Source organism: Macaca mulatta, chromosome X (assembly GCF_049350105.2).
Source record: "Macaca mulatta isolate MMU2019108-1 chromosome X, T2T-MMU8v2.0, whole genome shotgun sequence".
Taxonomy (NCBI): Eukaryota; Metazoa; Chordata; class Mammalia; order Primates; family Cercopithecidae; genus Macaca; species Macaca mulatta.
The window spans coordinates 14571647-14586996 of NC_133426.1; the positions used below are offsets into that span (position 1 = coordinate 14571647).

General features: G+C 35.9%; 1 protein-coding gene across 2 annotated transcripts in view; it reads left to right on the top strand.

Annotated features, from left to right (window-relative positions):
• MOSPD2 (motile sperm domain containing 2) overlaps positions 1-15084 on the top strand; it is a 51868-nt gene extending 36784 nt beyond the window's left edge. The window contains exons 8-15 of one of the 2 annotated variants that reach the window (XM_001100061.4): positions 1481-1605; positions 3847-4023; positions 4851-4963; positions 7409-7505; positions 8406-8502; positions 8936-9065; positions 11416-11518; positions 12432-15084. In XM_001100061.4, the coding sequence (XP_001100061.1) occupies positions 1481-1605; positions 3847-4023; positions 4851-4963; positions 7409-7505; positions 8406-8502; positions 8936-9065; positions 11416-11518; positions 12432-12569 (980 nt within the window). In that variant the 3' untranslated portion in view covers positions 12570-15084. The remainder of the gene's footprint in view (positions 1-1480; positions 1606-3846; positions 4024-4850; positions 4964-7408; positions 7506-8405; positions 8503-8935; positions 9066-11415; positions 11519-12431) is intronic. The other variant, XM_015126994.3, reaches the window with a different exon arrangement.
• Positions 15085-15350: the final 266 nt, after the last annotated feature.

Sequence of the window (15350 nt, forward strand, 5' to 3'; positions counted from 1 at the left end):
AGAGAAGTGACAACATATGTCTACAGAAAAACTTGTACACAAATGTTCATGGCAGCATTATTCATAATAACAAAAAGTAGAAACAGCCTAAATATTCATCAGTTGCTGAATGGATAAGCAAATATTGCATATCTATAAAATGGACAATTATTCAGTCATAAGAAGGAATTAAGTACTGATACATGCTACATTATGAATGAACCTTGAAAACATGCCAAGTGAACAAAGCCAGTAGAAAAAGCCACGTTGTATGGTTTCATTTATATAAAATGTCCAAAATAAGCAAATCCATGAAGACAGAAAATAGATTAGTAGTTCCTAAGGACTTGGAGAAGGAGGCATAAAGAGACATTGCTATATGAAGGTTCTTTTTGGTGTGATGAAAATGTTCTAGATTAGATTGTGGTGGTGGTTGCACAATTCTGTGAATATACTAAACACCATTGACTTGTATATAAAAGGGGGATTTTATGACATGTAAATTATATCAGTAAAGTCATGAAAAATCAGATTTATCAAATTAATTAAAGTAGCATAGTTTCAAATATGTCAACTCACATTTTAAATTGAAATTAATGAAAATTTAAATGTTATGTAAAAAACTTATAGTTAGCTAAAATAAAAAGATACTTCTCTAATGTTTATCATGCTATTCTTATTTTCTGTTGTTTTTAATTGACAGTTTTGCAAATTTAATGCAGTATTTCTATTGTAATTTCTTAAAAATGTACTTAGATTGTCACAGTGAAAATTAGGTTTAAAAATTAAGCATAAATAAGAAATTACATGACAGAACAAGATTATAATTACCAAACAGCTGTGTTTGACAACAGAACAGTGCAGTTCGTGCCACTGCACTCCAGCCTGGGTGACAGAGTGAGACTCTGTCTCAAAAAAATTTTTTAAACCAGTTTATTTTTGAGATTCTGTAAGTTCCCCACAATTATATAAACTGCAAGCCTGGGAGAGAGGCAGAGAAGTGTAGGGTTAGGAAGGAAGTCTGGATCCAGCTCACACTCATAATAAGAAGGGCTGTTTCTTTCTTTCTCTTCTGACTCGCTGTTTGAGAAGGTTTTTCAGATAGAGAGTTTATGAGAACCATAAGGTAAATGACTCTTTCCATACTATTGTGCAGTTATTTCCTGAATCATATTGCTGTTTGATTCAGTGTCTGGAAATCTAAATAGTTGGGATCATTGATGGATTTGTTCAGAGGCCAAAACCCTGATAAGCTTATTAATGAATATCAGGGTAACTTAATCTTCCTGAATCTTCATAGAACATTTGAAACCCATAAGGGAGAGCCACAATGTAAACGCCTACAGAAATTAGAGAATGTTAATTAAGTACATCACGTAAAGATAAATATTAACAGATTATAGCCCAAACTGATTTCAGAAGACCTGGGTTAGCATTTATGGTAAATTAATTGAGAATAGGAATGAAGATAATTTTAATGAAGTGACTGGTTTTTCTTCAGCTGCTTTCAAAATTGTGAAAACCTGGCTTGGTCCAGAAGCAGTGAGCTTGTTGAAGTTTACAAGCAAAAATGAAGTTCAGGACTATGTCAGTGTAGAATACCTGCCTCCCCACATGGGTGGAACTGTAAGTATAATATTTGAAACTTGTTTATAAAACTATACTGGATAATGACACATTAGGCTGTATACTTTCCTCAAGGAAAAAAGAAAAGTAGTATCATAATATACAAAGAAGTATCACAGATACCCTCAAAATAGCAAGTAGTGTTACACACATTTTTAAAGTTTTAAAGTTGTTGATTTTTTATTTTTTAATAGGTAATATATTTATGTGGTTCTAAACTGAAGAATATTCAGAAGAATAATGAGAAATAAGTCTTCAGTAAAAATATCTCCTCCTACTTCTATTTCCAATCACCATATTCCCTCCCCAGCTGAATTTCTTATATTAATTTGCAGGGATATGTATTACCTATATAAACAAGTATAGTATATAATTCTTCCTCCCTCTCATCTCTTCTAAACAGTTAGTGCGTTTATGTGCTACTGTGCATCCTGCTTTTCTCTTCACAGCATGTCTTATACCAAATCAGTATGTAGCAGGCGCTCATACTCGTTTATGGCTACATGGCATTCTACTATCTAGACATAAGTTAGTGAATTTCCTCTTGATGTGTCTTCAGTGTGCTTCCAATTGTTTGCTGTTCAACAGTCTTTTTAGTTAAAAAGATACTGTTAAGCATATACTGTCAAGATTTTTTTGAGCTGATTTTTACTACTCATAAAAAAACTGTACAACTTATGGACTTGGTACGCTTTGGGTTAACTTGATAATATTTCACTTATCTGATTTTTTGCAATCTTTTTTTTATACTGCCTGCCTGGCAAAATTGTGTTCAATCAGAACTAGCAAGAGGAATAGTTTTGATATGTCCTTCTGTTGATTGTCTTTGATTAGAAAAGACCTGAACCAGTATTTTTAATTTGAAGTCTGCTTCTTTCTTATTCTAAGGCTTTATTTCACATTTTCACCTAGAAAAACCAAATACACTTCATTTCAGGTGCTATGCTTGATTTAAAATGTGATTTTGTTTATTTTTAATAACTTGCTCATAAAATTGTTGTATCTTAAATAATTATAATTAATATAATTCATAACATTTTAAATTATATTAATTTTATGTATAGAAAAGGTTATTTTATTTTCCCTCTCTGTTCTTAGTGATATATTTCTTCAGAATTACAGTCAAAATTATAGCAGGACTATTTTTTAACATTAATTTTTAAGTTTTTTTTTTCAAAAAGTAATACATATACATGATTTTTTAATAAAGTAAACACAGTACCAGAGATTGAAAAGTGTAACAGTACCATGAAAACTACATCTCCCTTCCCAGGTCCTTGCCCACTGCCACTCCCTAGAGGCAGTCACCATTAAGTTTTCTATCCCTCTGGAGTTATCTATTACAGTTTTTTACACAAATGGTCACATACCATATATATTGTCCAGTTGTGCTTTTTTCACATCTTTTATTTTGCAGATTATACCATATTGATTCACAGAGGTCTATCTCATTTTTAAACCATTCCAAAATATTCCATTGTGTGGATGGATATAACATAATTTATTTAATCACTCCTCTTTTAAAGGACTGCAGTGATCATTGTATTCTAATTTTTTGCCATTACTAGTTTTGCTGCAGTGAATATCCTTGTAATAACACTTGATGTATGGGTGCAGCAAGAATGCATACAGAATAAACTCCTAGAAAAAAAATCAGTGGGTATAGTTTTTAATTTTGATAGCTGTTGCCACATTTCCTCTAAGAGATTGTGCCTGTTTACCAATAATGTATGAGAGTTCTTGAACCACCTCCTTGCCAGCATCGCATATTCTTGTTTTTGTAATCATTGCCAGTCTCAGGTAAAAAATATTTCATTGTCATTTTAATTTGCATTTCTTTAATTATAAGTGACGTTGAAAACTTCTTTATGATTCAAAAGACAGTTTTCATTCTTTTTCAGTGTATTCTATATCCCTCTTTTGTATTGTTACAGAACTTATATGGTTCTTAAAAACACACACACACACAACATATACATTTAAAGCTTTTATCCATCTGAAATTCTTTTTGGTGTAGAGAACAAGCTAGAGATCTAAGGTGATTCTGTATAGATGGCTAGCCAGTTGTCCCACACCACTTATTGCTGCTTTTCTTTCTGGTTTGAAATACTTCCTTTATTTTAAATTTCGTGATCTAATTAAGTCTATTTTCTTGGCCAAAGTAATGAACTGTAAATCTACTAAGAGAATTATTTCTCCACCCACCATTTAGTAGGCTCATGTGAAATTATTTTCTTTTAGGATCCTTTCAAGTATAGCTATCCACCACTAGTAGATGATGACTTCCAGACCCCATTGTGTGAGAATGGGCCTATTACCAGTGAGGATGAAACTTCAAGTAAAGAGGACATAGAAAGTGATGGCAAAGAAACATTGGAAACAATTTCTAACGAAGAACAAACACCTCTTGTTAAAAAGGTAACTTTATAAATAAAATGAAACTGAATCACAAGTTACGGTCTATCCCCAATTCTGCCACTAGCCAGCTATGTGATTTTGGGTAATTCACTTAACCTGCTACCCTTCCACATTTTTGTGTGTAAAAAGAAAGAGAAAGGATGGGATTAGCTAACCAGAAGCACCACTTTAGTGTATTTAAGGCTGATTCCAGGCCAGGGCCTGTGTCTTATACCTATAATCCCAAGCACTTTCTGAGGCTAAGGTGGAAGGATCGCTTGAGCACGGGAGTTTGAGACCAGCCCGAGCAACATAGGGAGGCCCTGTCTCTACAAAAAATAAAAAATTATCCAGATGTGATAGTGCACACCTGTCGTTCCCAGCTACTCTGGAGGCTAAGTTGGGAAGATCGCTTGAGCCCAGGAGGTCGAGGCTGTAGTGAGCCATGATTGTGCCACTGCACTCTGACCTGGGTGACAGAGTGAGACTTTGTCTCAAAATAAAATAAAGGCTGATTCCATGCTTTTGTATAAAGACTAGCAAAACACATCTAGAAGTAATTGTTTTATCTGAATTTTTTTTATTTGTCTAAAAGTAATGAATTTACAACTTTGATTTAGTTCCTTTCTCTAATTTTTAAAAGAGCACTTAGTAGTTGTCACTCTTTTTACAGGTAATCAGGAACTTGATAGATGGATAAATACAATGTTATATTTTAGAAAAATTTAAAGACTCTTAAGGGAAGGGCCATGTTGTATTTTCTACAGTAACCTATGTAGGCACTAAAATAGATGTTAATGGTCATGTTAATATATGCTAAATAGTTATCCTTTTTTTTTTGTCTTTAGAGTAACCCAACCGAATCTACTTCCAAAGCAGAAGAAAATGAAAAAGTTGATTCAAAAATGAAAGCTTTCAAGAAACCATTGAGTGTGTTTAAAGGCCCCTTACTACACATCAGGTAATCGCCAAATATTTTATTAGCTATAATTTTATAACGTATCTTGATCACCTTGAGGGAGCCACAAAATTAAGAAAACTTCTCTTTGGTTTTTGAAACTGTAGAAATATAAAACCAAGAGTTATCTGAAAATTACCTTGGTTTCCAGACATAGTGGATATTTTTAGCTACCTTTCTTTTACTATGTCGAGTGTCTTTAAAGGGCTCTCATCACATATCAGATAACAAAAGTAAATATTTATGTATTAGTCAATCTGAATGGCAGTAGTTTCCTCACATTACTGATACTATTAGACTTGCCCAAGTTCGGGAATGCCAGAAATGACACGAAGGATTTGTTGATTTTACTTTCCAAAAGCCAAAGATGAACTAGAAAAATAGGTTTGTGACTGAAGCCAAACTTCAGGCCATCTCTGTTTTTCTGCTAGGTTATTTGATTCAAAAGATTCCAGGTTTCTTTCAGCATTGTATAAAGTGTATAAAGACCTTTTTCTCACTGATGTTTTTGGTTGGTAAATATATTTTGCCTTACGTTAAATTGCTACACCAACTTTATGATCTCATGTAGCATTTTCTGTCCCTTTACTTGAAACCTTTCTATATAGCTGCTTTATGTGTGTCTCGTGTGAACAATACAGCCAGACTTCTAAAAAATCTAATCTGACATTCTCTAATTGATAATATTAGTTTGTTTACATATATTTTGATTACTGTTATATTTGGATTTATCTCCACCATCTGTGTGTATGAAAGCCAACAAACAAGAGAGACAGATGCACATGCATTTTCTATTTTTCATGGTTTTTCTTTCCCATTTTCTCCCTTCGCAGTTTATCTTTTCTGTTCGTTTACTTGTTCCCTTTTTTCTCCCTACTTATTTGGAAGTTACACATTCTGTTTTCACTGGAAGCCTGTCACATCATAGGTCCTTGCCTGTAATTGTAGAGGTATGACAGGAAAAGCAGGCTAGGGAGAAAGCCAGACAGCTTCTCAACTGCATATCAGGCTCTGCTCCTCCCTTCCTCCGCCCCCGGTGAAGTCCCACAGCTGCTCCTACACGTACACAAGGACTTAACCAACCTCTGTCTTCCTGGAGCTGCTCACAGTTTTGTGCTGGTTACTAAGAACAATGAGATCCATAACCTTGTGTTTTTCTATGACTTACTTAAGATTGGGTTCTAAAAGGAAGCCAGCAACCATGTAAATTTACCACCTTGTCCGAAACTAGGCAAAGCCCTCCTGGGAGAGCTCATTCTTTTTTTTTTTTTTTTTTTTTTTTTTTTTTGAGACAGTCTCGCTCTGTCGCCCAGGCTGGAGTGCAGTGGCGCAATCTCGGCTCACTGCAAGCTCCGCCTCCCGGGTTCACGCCATTCTCCTGCCTCAGCCTCCTGAGTAGCTGGGACTACAGGCGCCCGCCACCGCGCCCGGCTAATTTTTTGTACTTTTTTTTTTTTAGTAGAAACGGGGTTTCACCGTGGTCTCGATCTCCTGACCTTGTGATCCGCCCGCCTCGGCCTCCCAAAGTGCTGGGATTACAGGCGTGAGCCACCGCGCCCGGCCAGGAGAGCTCATTCTTAAAAACATGTGTGTGTTAGATTAAAAAACACCCCCAAGGTACAGACATTCCTGATATAAAATTAACCTATTTAAAGATGTATCTCAAAATCAAGGGCTCGCTGAAAATCCACTTTAAATTATTCACCTTTTTATATAAAACAAAAACACTATTCTTCCCATCGTTTTGAGCCACCTGATACAATTTGGATAGTGTAATTAAACTACACAAACTTTGCTTGAATTGTTTTAAAAATTTTTTAGGTCATAGGCATTACAATGGAAAGTAATAGTAAAATTTAAATTTTGAAGCTCACTGATTTTACTGTTTAATAAGTTCTTCCTACAGCTCCCATCCCAAATTTACTTTTATGTTTATTTATCTCCTTCCCTATTACTTAGAAAAGCTGCTATATAGTAAGAAATTATTCTATTAAATACATTCCTAATCATCTTTCTTTTTAAGTTATGCTCTTTCCTGTTGGTGTATAGAAATATGCCTTATTCTAATTATTTGTAATTAGGTAAAGTTGAAGCAGCAATATCTTCTTTGCTTTATTATCTATAACCTTCCAAATAGTTTAAATCAGTGCACCTTAAGATAGTGCTGATTATAGGATTAATCAGAGCCTTCGTCATTCTCTCTTCTGTTCTTCCTGGTTTGCTTTTGATCTGGGGGAAAACCATAGGACTTTTTAAATAGTGTGCATTGAATCAGTAAGATTAAAATACAAAATTGTATTGGGTAATTGTTTTGTAAGTCTTTTTTGGTGAAATGCCTTTATACAAATGAGCCTAAAATATTAACTAAATATTTTTTCTTCAGGCTAATGATTAGATTGTCATTTGTTCTGATTATTACAAATGTTGTATGTTTTTTTCACTCCCTAGCCCAGCAGAAGAACTGTATTTTGGAAATACAGAATCCGGAGAGAAGAAAACTTTAATGGTGTTGACAAATGTAACTAAAAATATAGTGGCATTTAAGGTAAATATCTCAAAGATACAATAAATTATGTTTGAGAATTTGACATGGAAAGTGATTTTAGACATGTTCTAATTGGAAGATTGAAAAATTTGAACTTGTACAGTGTTTTAATTTATGACAATTTTTAGGTATGTAGTACTCCCTTCTGGTTCTAACCAAGTGGCATAGCTTATCAAAAACTGTTCCCTGAACTCTGTATCTGAATTTTTATGTGCAGTAATAGGTTAATGTCTAAGTTAATACAAGGGTTTAATGTTTGTTGTAAATAACAACCCAAGAAAAATTACTCTTTACTATGTGAATAATTTAATTTATAATAACAGTGAAACATAAAACTATAAAATTGATAGTGCATTTTCCCCAAGTGTGGTATATTCTGGAGTGTAGTTTATATCGGATATTAACCTGATACTGAGCATTAAGTGTAAGAAGACTGAGTCCGTCTCTACCCCATATTGTAGGTTTTCCTGCCTTAAATCTTCTGTTTAATTTAGACGTAACCACCAGGATGTTCCTGATGTGCTTTGATTATCTACTGTTTTTTAATTTCTGAACACCATTGTATTAATTACATGCAATCTAATGTGCATTGTTTTTGTGAATTTATGTCATTAAATTCAGGCAATTAACAGGATAAATATTTAACAGATGGATTGTTTTATTTAAGAGGGAGTCTGAATGACAATTTGACTTACAAGTATCTTTTTAGATAGGTCGAAATGCTTTCTTCCTGTTAGTGGGGAAAAAATCTATTCTATGCATAACCATCACTGTTACTTTGTAAACTCTTTGTTATTGATTATTCACTGCTAATTTTTTTTTAGAAAGTCATTCTTAAGCCATTTCCCCCCCCCAAAAAAAGCACAAAGGATGTTATGTGACTATTGTGTTTATAAACAGGTGAGAACAACAGCTCCAGAAAAATACAGAGTCAAGCCAAGCAATAGCAGCTGTGACCCGGGCGCATCAGTGGATATAGTTGTGTCTCCCCATGGGGGTGAGTTGTCACTTAGTAGCCACAGCAGGTGTTTAGTGTGGCGGGGGGGAAGGGGACCTGGAGCTGGGCTCTGAGTCAGCAGAGATGTCGGGCTAGAATCTAGAAATTAGCGGAGTATCACGAGTCACCTCACCTCACTGTAGACATCGGTTTTCCCACATGTGAAATGGGATGGTCAAAGAGGTCTCTAAAGCCCTTTCCAGCATTAAAATGTAATTGTTTCTAACAAGTAAAATTGTTTAAACTGACACCAATTGAAATTGAATTTCAAAGGAGAAATTCCTCACTTTTAGAACTTTTTCCTTTTTAAAGATATTTCCATTTTCTTCTTTTTCCTTAATGTTAAGTTCCAGAATAATGCTTTAAACCACATGCATATGCAACCCCTTTGAAGGTTCCTGTTTATATGCTGAATTACCCTTTTGGAATGCAGGTTTAACGGTCTCTGCCCAAGACCGTTTTCTGATAATGGCTGCAGAAATGGAACAGTCATCTGGCACAGGCCCAGCAGAATTAACTCAGTTTTGGAAAGAAGTTCCCAGAAACAAAGTCATGGAACATAGGTAAGCTTTTTCCTCACATTCTTCTCAAATGTAGTGGGAAGAATCAGAAAGAGAAAAGTGCCTCCTTGGACCAGGTGGCCTCCCTTTCTTCTTACATCTGCTGGGTGTCCTGCAAGGCTCTGGGGATGCCCAGATGAAAGAGACCTGGTGTTGCTCAAGGAGGTCACTAGTAGCAGAAACTCACTTGCAAGTCAGTGCAAGAGTCTGGATCTGTCCAGATCACAAACACAGATTGTCTCAGCAGTTCTCCCTGTAGGAACGCTCACCTTACATACTAGAATGTTTTTACAGCATTGTTTGTAATAGCGAAAAACTGGAAAGAAAGAATCTAAATGGTAACCAGTAAAGCAATAGTGAGATACGTTTGAGTATATCCATACTAAAGCGTGCTGCAACCACTCAAAAAGGTACAGCAAGTCTATTTGTTCTGACATGGAAAAACATCTGTAATATATTTTAGAAAACAAATCTAGTGAGAAAAATTGGTTATGGACATTATCCTACTTAAGAGGGGGGAAAACTTGTGTATATAGATATATATGTGTATGTGCATGTATATAGATATATCAGGTTGTGACAAATTTCTTGAAAAGATGCATAGAAAAGGAGAAAAGACTGTATTGTAGTTTTATTTTGCTTTTTTTTTTATTGGAATTGTGGTTTATTGGAGTGTTCCCATTTTTCCCCCCAGGGGACATCTGTCAATGTCTGGAGACACTTTTGGTTATCACAACTGGGTGATGGGGTACAATGGGCATCTCATGGGGGCAGCACAGGGATGCTGCTAAACCACTAGCAGTACACAGGACAGCCCCATCCCCCAAAAATGATCTGGCTCCAAATGTCCATAGTGCCAAGGTTGAGAAATCTTGCTTTATAGGGTAGTTAAGGATGGCCATTCCAATGACATTAGAGTAGGCCCTGAAGCAAGCCACATAGATAACTGGACAGAGACCTTTCCAGACAGAACAACAAATGCAAAAGGAGTGTGCTTGGCCTTTGGGAGGAACAACAAGGAAGTCACTGTCTCATGACTCCAGTAAGGGAGGAGCATGGTGAGAGATGGGGACAGAGGTAGTAGGATATCAGATCGTCCCTATGGTGAGGACTTCTGAGTGAGAGGAAAAACTATTAGGCGGTGCTAAGCAGAGCCATGAGGTGATACGGGCTTATTTTTTTTTTTAAGGATTCTTCTGGGTACTGCGTAGAAACTAGACGGTGGGCAGTGATACCAAGTTCACACTAAAATGGAATTTGCTATATGCCAGCACTGTTCTAGATGCTTTCGACATACTGATTCATTCAGTCACGAAGACAGCCCTGTGAGGGAGGAAGGCATTTTTCCTACTTTATAGAGGAGAAGCTGGGAAACCTGATAATGGCTATGGTTGAATGAAATCTTCAGGGCTGGGCACAGTGGCTCACACCTGTAATCCCAACACTTTGAGAGGCTGAGGTGGGAGGATTGCTTGTGCCCAGGAGTCTAAGACCAGCCTGGGCAACATAGGGAAACCTCCTCTCTACAAAAACTCAAAAGCTTAGCTGAGAGATCATGAAAATAGATTATGAACAGTGAAATTCCTGAGAAGGCTGAAAGTGTGTGGGGGACCAAAGCAGGGGAGATTAGCCTTGGTCCAGAGGAGGGAGAAGCAAATGGAGGTCAGCAGCCTGCCTTGTTTTTACATGTAATATTTAAATTTTCAAATTCTATTACAGGAGGGCCTACTTTCTGTTTTTATCAAGAGTTTTTCTTTTGTTCAAAGACATGGTTATGGGAATGTTTTGAAAGGGTAAGAAACACTGGTATAAAAGGTGTTGTAGATTAATTTGAAGTTCTTATGAAACAGTCTCTCAAAATGAAGGGTTATTTTTGGTTTTGTTATGTTCGAGTTGCTTTGTTTTCTTTGTTTTTTGCTGTACCAATTACTGATGGTTTGCTTTTCTGTAACTGTGAGAGGAGATCACTGTTCTGCAGAAAGTGGGAGGGAGGCTTGGTGGTGGGGTACTGAAGCTCAAGGAAAGTACCTTTCTCCTATCTAGAAAGGGTGATTTCCTTCAAATCATAAGATATTTTGATGAATTCTACTGAATACCATATAAAAACTTTCATTTGAATTTTACTGAATGGTATCTGCCATATGTTGTGTTCCTTATACGTACATTAATTAACGAAGCTGGAAGATACATATACACAGAGCAGCTGTGTTAGGTGAACCTGGGGAAGAGGAATGAGGGTTTTCACCTCTGTTACATAGTCTTCTGTGTTTAGCTGTTTTCATTTTATATTTTACTTTTATAAGAAAATTCATTAACATTTTTAAGAAGTTATGTTTTCTTTGGATTTTCATAGGTTAAGATGCCATACTGTTGAAAGCAGTAAACCAAACACTCTTACGTTAAAAGACAGTGCTTTCAACATGTCAGATAAAACCAGTGAAGATATATGTCTACAGGTAAGTATACTTTCTTCCTACCCAAACAAAGTTATTAATGCTGATCAACATTAGAAATCCCTTTTTTTCTCACGGACATAAGGAAAAACCTTTGGCATAGACACAACAGAAATACTGTCTTCTTTGTGAAGAGATGCCAAATCAGAAATGGTAGGCAGGCCAGGTGCAGTGCTGCCTGTAATCCCAGCACTTTGGGAGGCCAAGGCAGGAGGATCACTTGAGCCCAGGAGTTTGAGGCCAGTCTGGGCAATATAGCGAGACCCTGTCTCTACAAAAAAACTGAAAATTAACCAGGTGTGGTGGCACACATCTATAGTCCCAGCTACTAGGGAGTCTGAGGCAGGAGGATTGCTTGAGCCTGGGAGGTCAAGGCTGCAGTGAGCCGTGATCATGCCACTGCCCTCCAGTCTGGGCAACAGAACAAGACCGTTTCTCAATAAAAAAAAAAGAAAAGAAAAGAAATGGTGTAAGAAATGAGTTATTTTTGGAGATCTACTAACCATTTGAAAGCTTTGGCCATTTTTAGCAAAGCACAAGGTGCTTTGGGGAGTATCAAATAATTCAGTCTTGCAGAAAAAAAAGTACCAAGTAGTGCATTTAAATTTGAAAGAGACAGAGGGGCTCTCCGAGTAGCTGAAGGCTACTTAAGGGTTTCTGTACCTCCAGGAACTGACTGCTCTGCTCCTGTCTCAGCTAGAAATGTAGACCTCTCAAAATGAGAATAAGCATAGACATATCTGTCCACCAAACAAATCTAATGCCCTGTTGCACTTCCACCTCCTTCCACCAGCCTTACAGAGAGTAGTGGGCCCCATCCTTTCAGTGTTTGGATTTCTAGTATTCCTGTTTGTCGTGCCCATGATTAATGACTGTTTTATTGATATAAATCTTTCATCCCTTTTTCCCTCTTCAGCTCAGTCATTTACTAGAAAGCAATAGGAAGCTTGAAGACCAAGTTCAGCGTTGTATCTGGTTCCAGCAGCTGCTGCTTTCCTTAACAATGCTCTTGCTTGCTTTTGTCACCTCCTTCTTCTATTTATTGTACAGTTAAAGAAGTGGTGCCAAATAGGAACCACGGCTCCTTCGTCCATTAGTTGGAAAAAGTAACAGACCTAAAACTCTACCAAGCTACTAAAAACATTGCACATCTGTGCTTCCTAAAAGGAAATATGCAGCACTTAGAGGGGAACACATACATGTCTTGAAAATAAACTGCTAGAATAAAGAAATGCTGGAGAAATTGATTATAAGAGACTATAGCTATTTAGTAAAGTAAGTAAAGGCATATCCATTGTGTAAATTAATAGTTTAAATATAATTTATTTTTTCCTTTTGATCTGAATACTTTTAAAGCTTAAGTTTTATCGTGTAAATACATTAGCTAAACTGAAAAGTATAAGTAACATGCTTTGTTGCAGCCAAAAAATGTAATCTGCTTTTTTATGACAGAATTATTATAGCTGAGCTGACTTACTAGCTTTTCTATACTATGTATATAGAAGAACATGTATACTGAGAAAGAAAACATACTTATATAGAGGAATTTATGTAACCATGACTTTGTAATGTTGAGAATTCCTCCCAGGTGATGGTCAATATTCTTTTGGAATGTAAACCGATTTAATGCCAAACCACCTTAACCCTTGTTTCTCAGTGTTCCTTAACAGCCTGCCTTTTATTAATCTCAGACTTTTTTATGAACACTCTCATTTCAGTAGAATTTGGAAAACTAAGCGTGGTTGGAATTTCTTTGAATTCTGTTAGTAATGCCCAAAAGAAAAGTCTCAAGCAGTCCCCCTATCGAGTCATTTTTATGGAGTTTCATGTTGTCCACTATAGCTGGACACTGAACTTTTTGCCTAATTTATTAAAAAGGCCTGACCTTCTGTTGTCCCATCTTCACCCCCATTCCAGAGCAGAGGAGTCTCTGTGGACCATGAATTGCACTGTCTCCCTCCTCATTTCTAAATGAAAGGTGTTAGATATAAATGTTTTGAAAAGTTAGTTGTATGAGATGCTAAGCAGGATAATAAATTTAGATTTTAAAATGTTCCTTGTTAAAGTCAGCCCATGACAAGGAAATTTACAAAATACTAGAGTATCTAGAAGGGTGAAAAGAAAAAAATAAAAAGAAACATAGATGCCCAGGTGTCAGCTCTCCATTTAAAAAATGAAAAATGTAACTCACGATGATCTCTGAAACCTTCAAACTAGGACCAATTGACTTACTTGATATTCTGCCTTTGATATGGTAGTACCCACCCGGTATTCCTAAAATCCTAACAAGATACACCTTGCAGTAGCAGAGGCGATGAAATTAGTTTGTTTTCTCATTAATATGGCCAGTTTGTTTGGGTCTATGTTGCTTCACATGTGCATCTACTTTATTTGAAAGAAAAAACAGTCTGCCTGTAAAATGTTGAGTTTTGATTGAGCCATGTTTAGAGATTTTATTACTATTCTGAAGGGTAGTGTTGTTGGCTTTCATCTTCAAGAAGTTGATTCCAAAATTGAGTTATGAAGAATGATATAACAGAATTCCTTCAAAATTGGCCTAGAAAATAAAACCTTAAAAGGACACTGGTGTGCTACTTTGTCTTAATTTGGGCTTTTCTGTTTCAGTTTGCCACCTCCAGCTGTGAAACGGACTGCAGTCCACCCTAAGTACTGTGCACAGTATCTCCCTGTATGTGTGCACAGTGGCTTCCCCTTACATGGTAGATTTTTGGCCTTAATATAATCTAATCCCAAAGTAGTTGTGTATGTTTTCTGTTCCTTGGCAAATAAATGAGGAAATAATTAGCCAAGATTGAAAATGTATTGTCCTAACGGTGTCCCTTTAATGTTTCATATGAAAAATTATGTTGACCCACTAAAATATCCTTGCTCAATGTCTGGTCAGTTGACTTTAATAACATATCCTGTTAATGTTTGTGTATCTATTAAATGTGACTAAGCAGGATTACTGAAAATTAACTATAAAATCAAAGGCATCTAAACGTTTGTACTTGTCTTGATTAATCATATATTTACACTTGATTTTATTCTGTCTTCATTTGTTTTTATTTAATCATAATTGCATGATTATTTTTGGTACTCTAATCAGTAATTTTATTTTTAATCATGTCATTACCTATTCATGACCAAATTACCAAGGAACCAACATTTAGATTTAGATACTTGTTTTCACTTAGGAATGGAAATTAATCGATTTTCCATGGAAGCACTAGTGAAATATCATTACCTTGATCTGCAAGTAGCCTGAAAATGCGATTGCTGGTAAACCTGGCCTCAAATTTCATACTACCATAACTGTTTTTATATATCGCCACTAATTTTGACTGGATTTAATAGCACTTTATTATACAACTACAAAAAAATATATTCCTAGAATTGTTGCCAGTGTAATTTCTCTAATGTTCTGGTGCTTTTCATATATTTTCAGTATTTTTATTACTATATGGGTATTTTCTTTGTATAAATTGATTAAAAGAACATGTTTTCTATTTTAATATGTTTTAGAAAAATAATTACATTTATGAAATAAATATCATCAGGAAAAAAAACCTCTGGTCTCTAATTGATAAAGCATCTTAAAGAAAATCAATATTCAACCTCACTCTGACCTTTTCAAGATCATAGTAATTTCTTTTGGATCTGCTTTGCATTTCTATAAGGACAGCACTGCAGGCCTCCAAAGATGCAGTTCAGTGTCAGGTTAGCCTGTCCTTTAGTGTGTCCTGTTTCTCCTTGTCCCCGTGTCAGGTGTAGCTGCTCTTCAGTGTAGTTCTTCGTTTTCCCCAGACATAGCATTGGACCCACTGTCATGCTT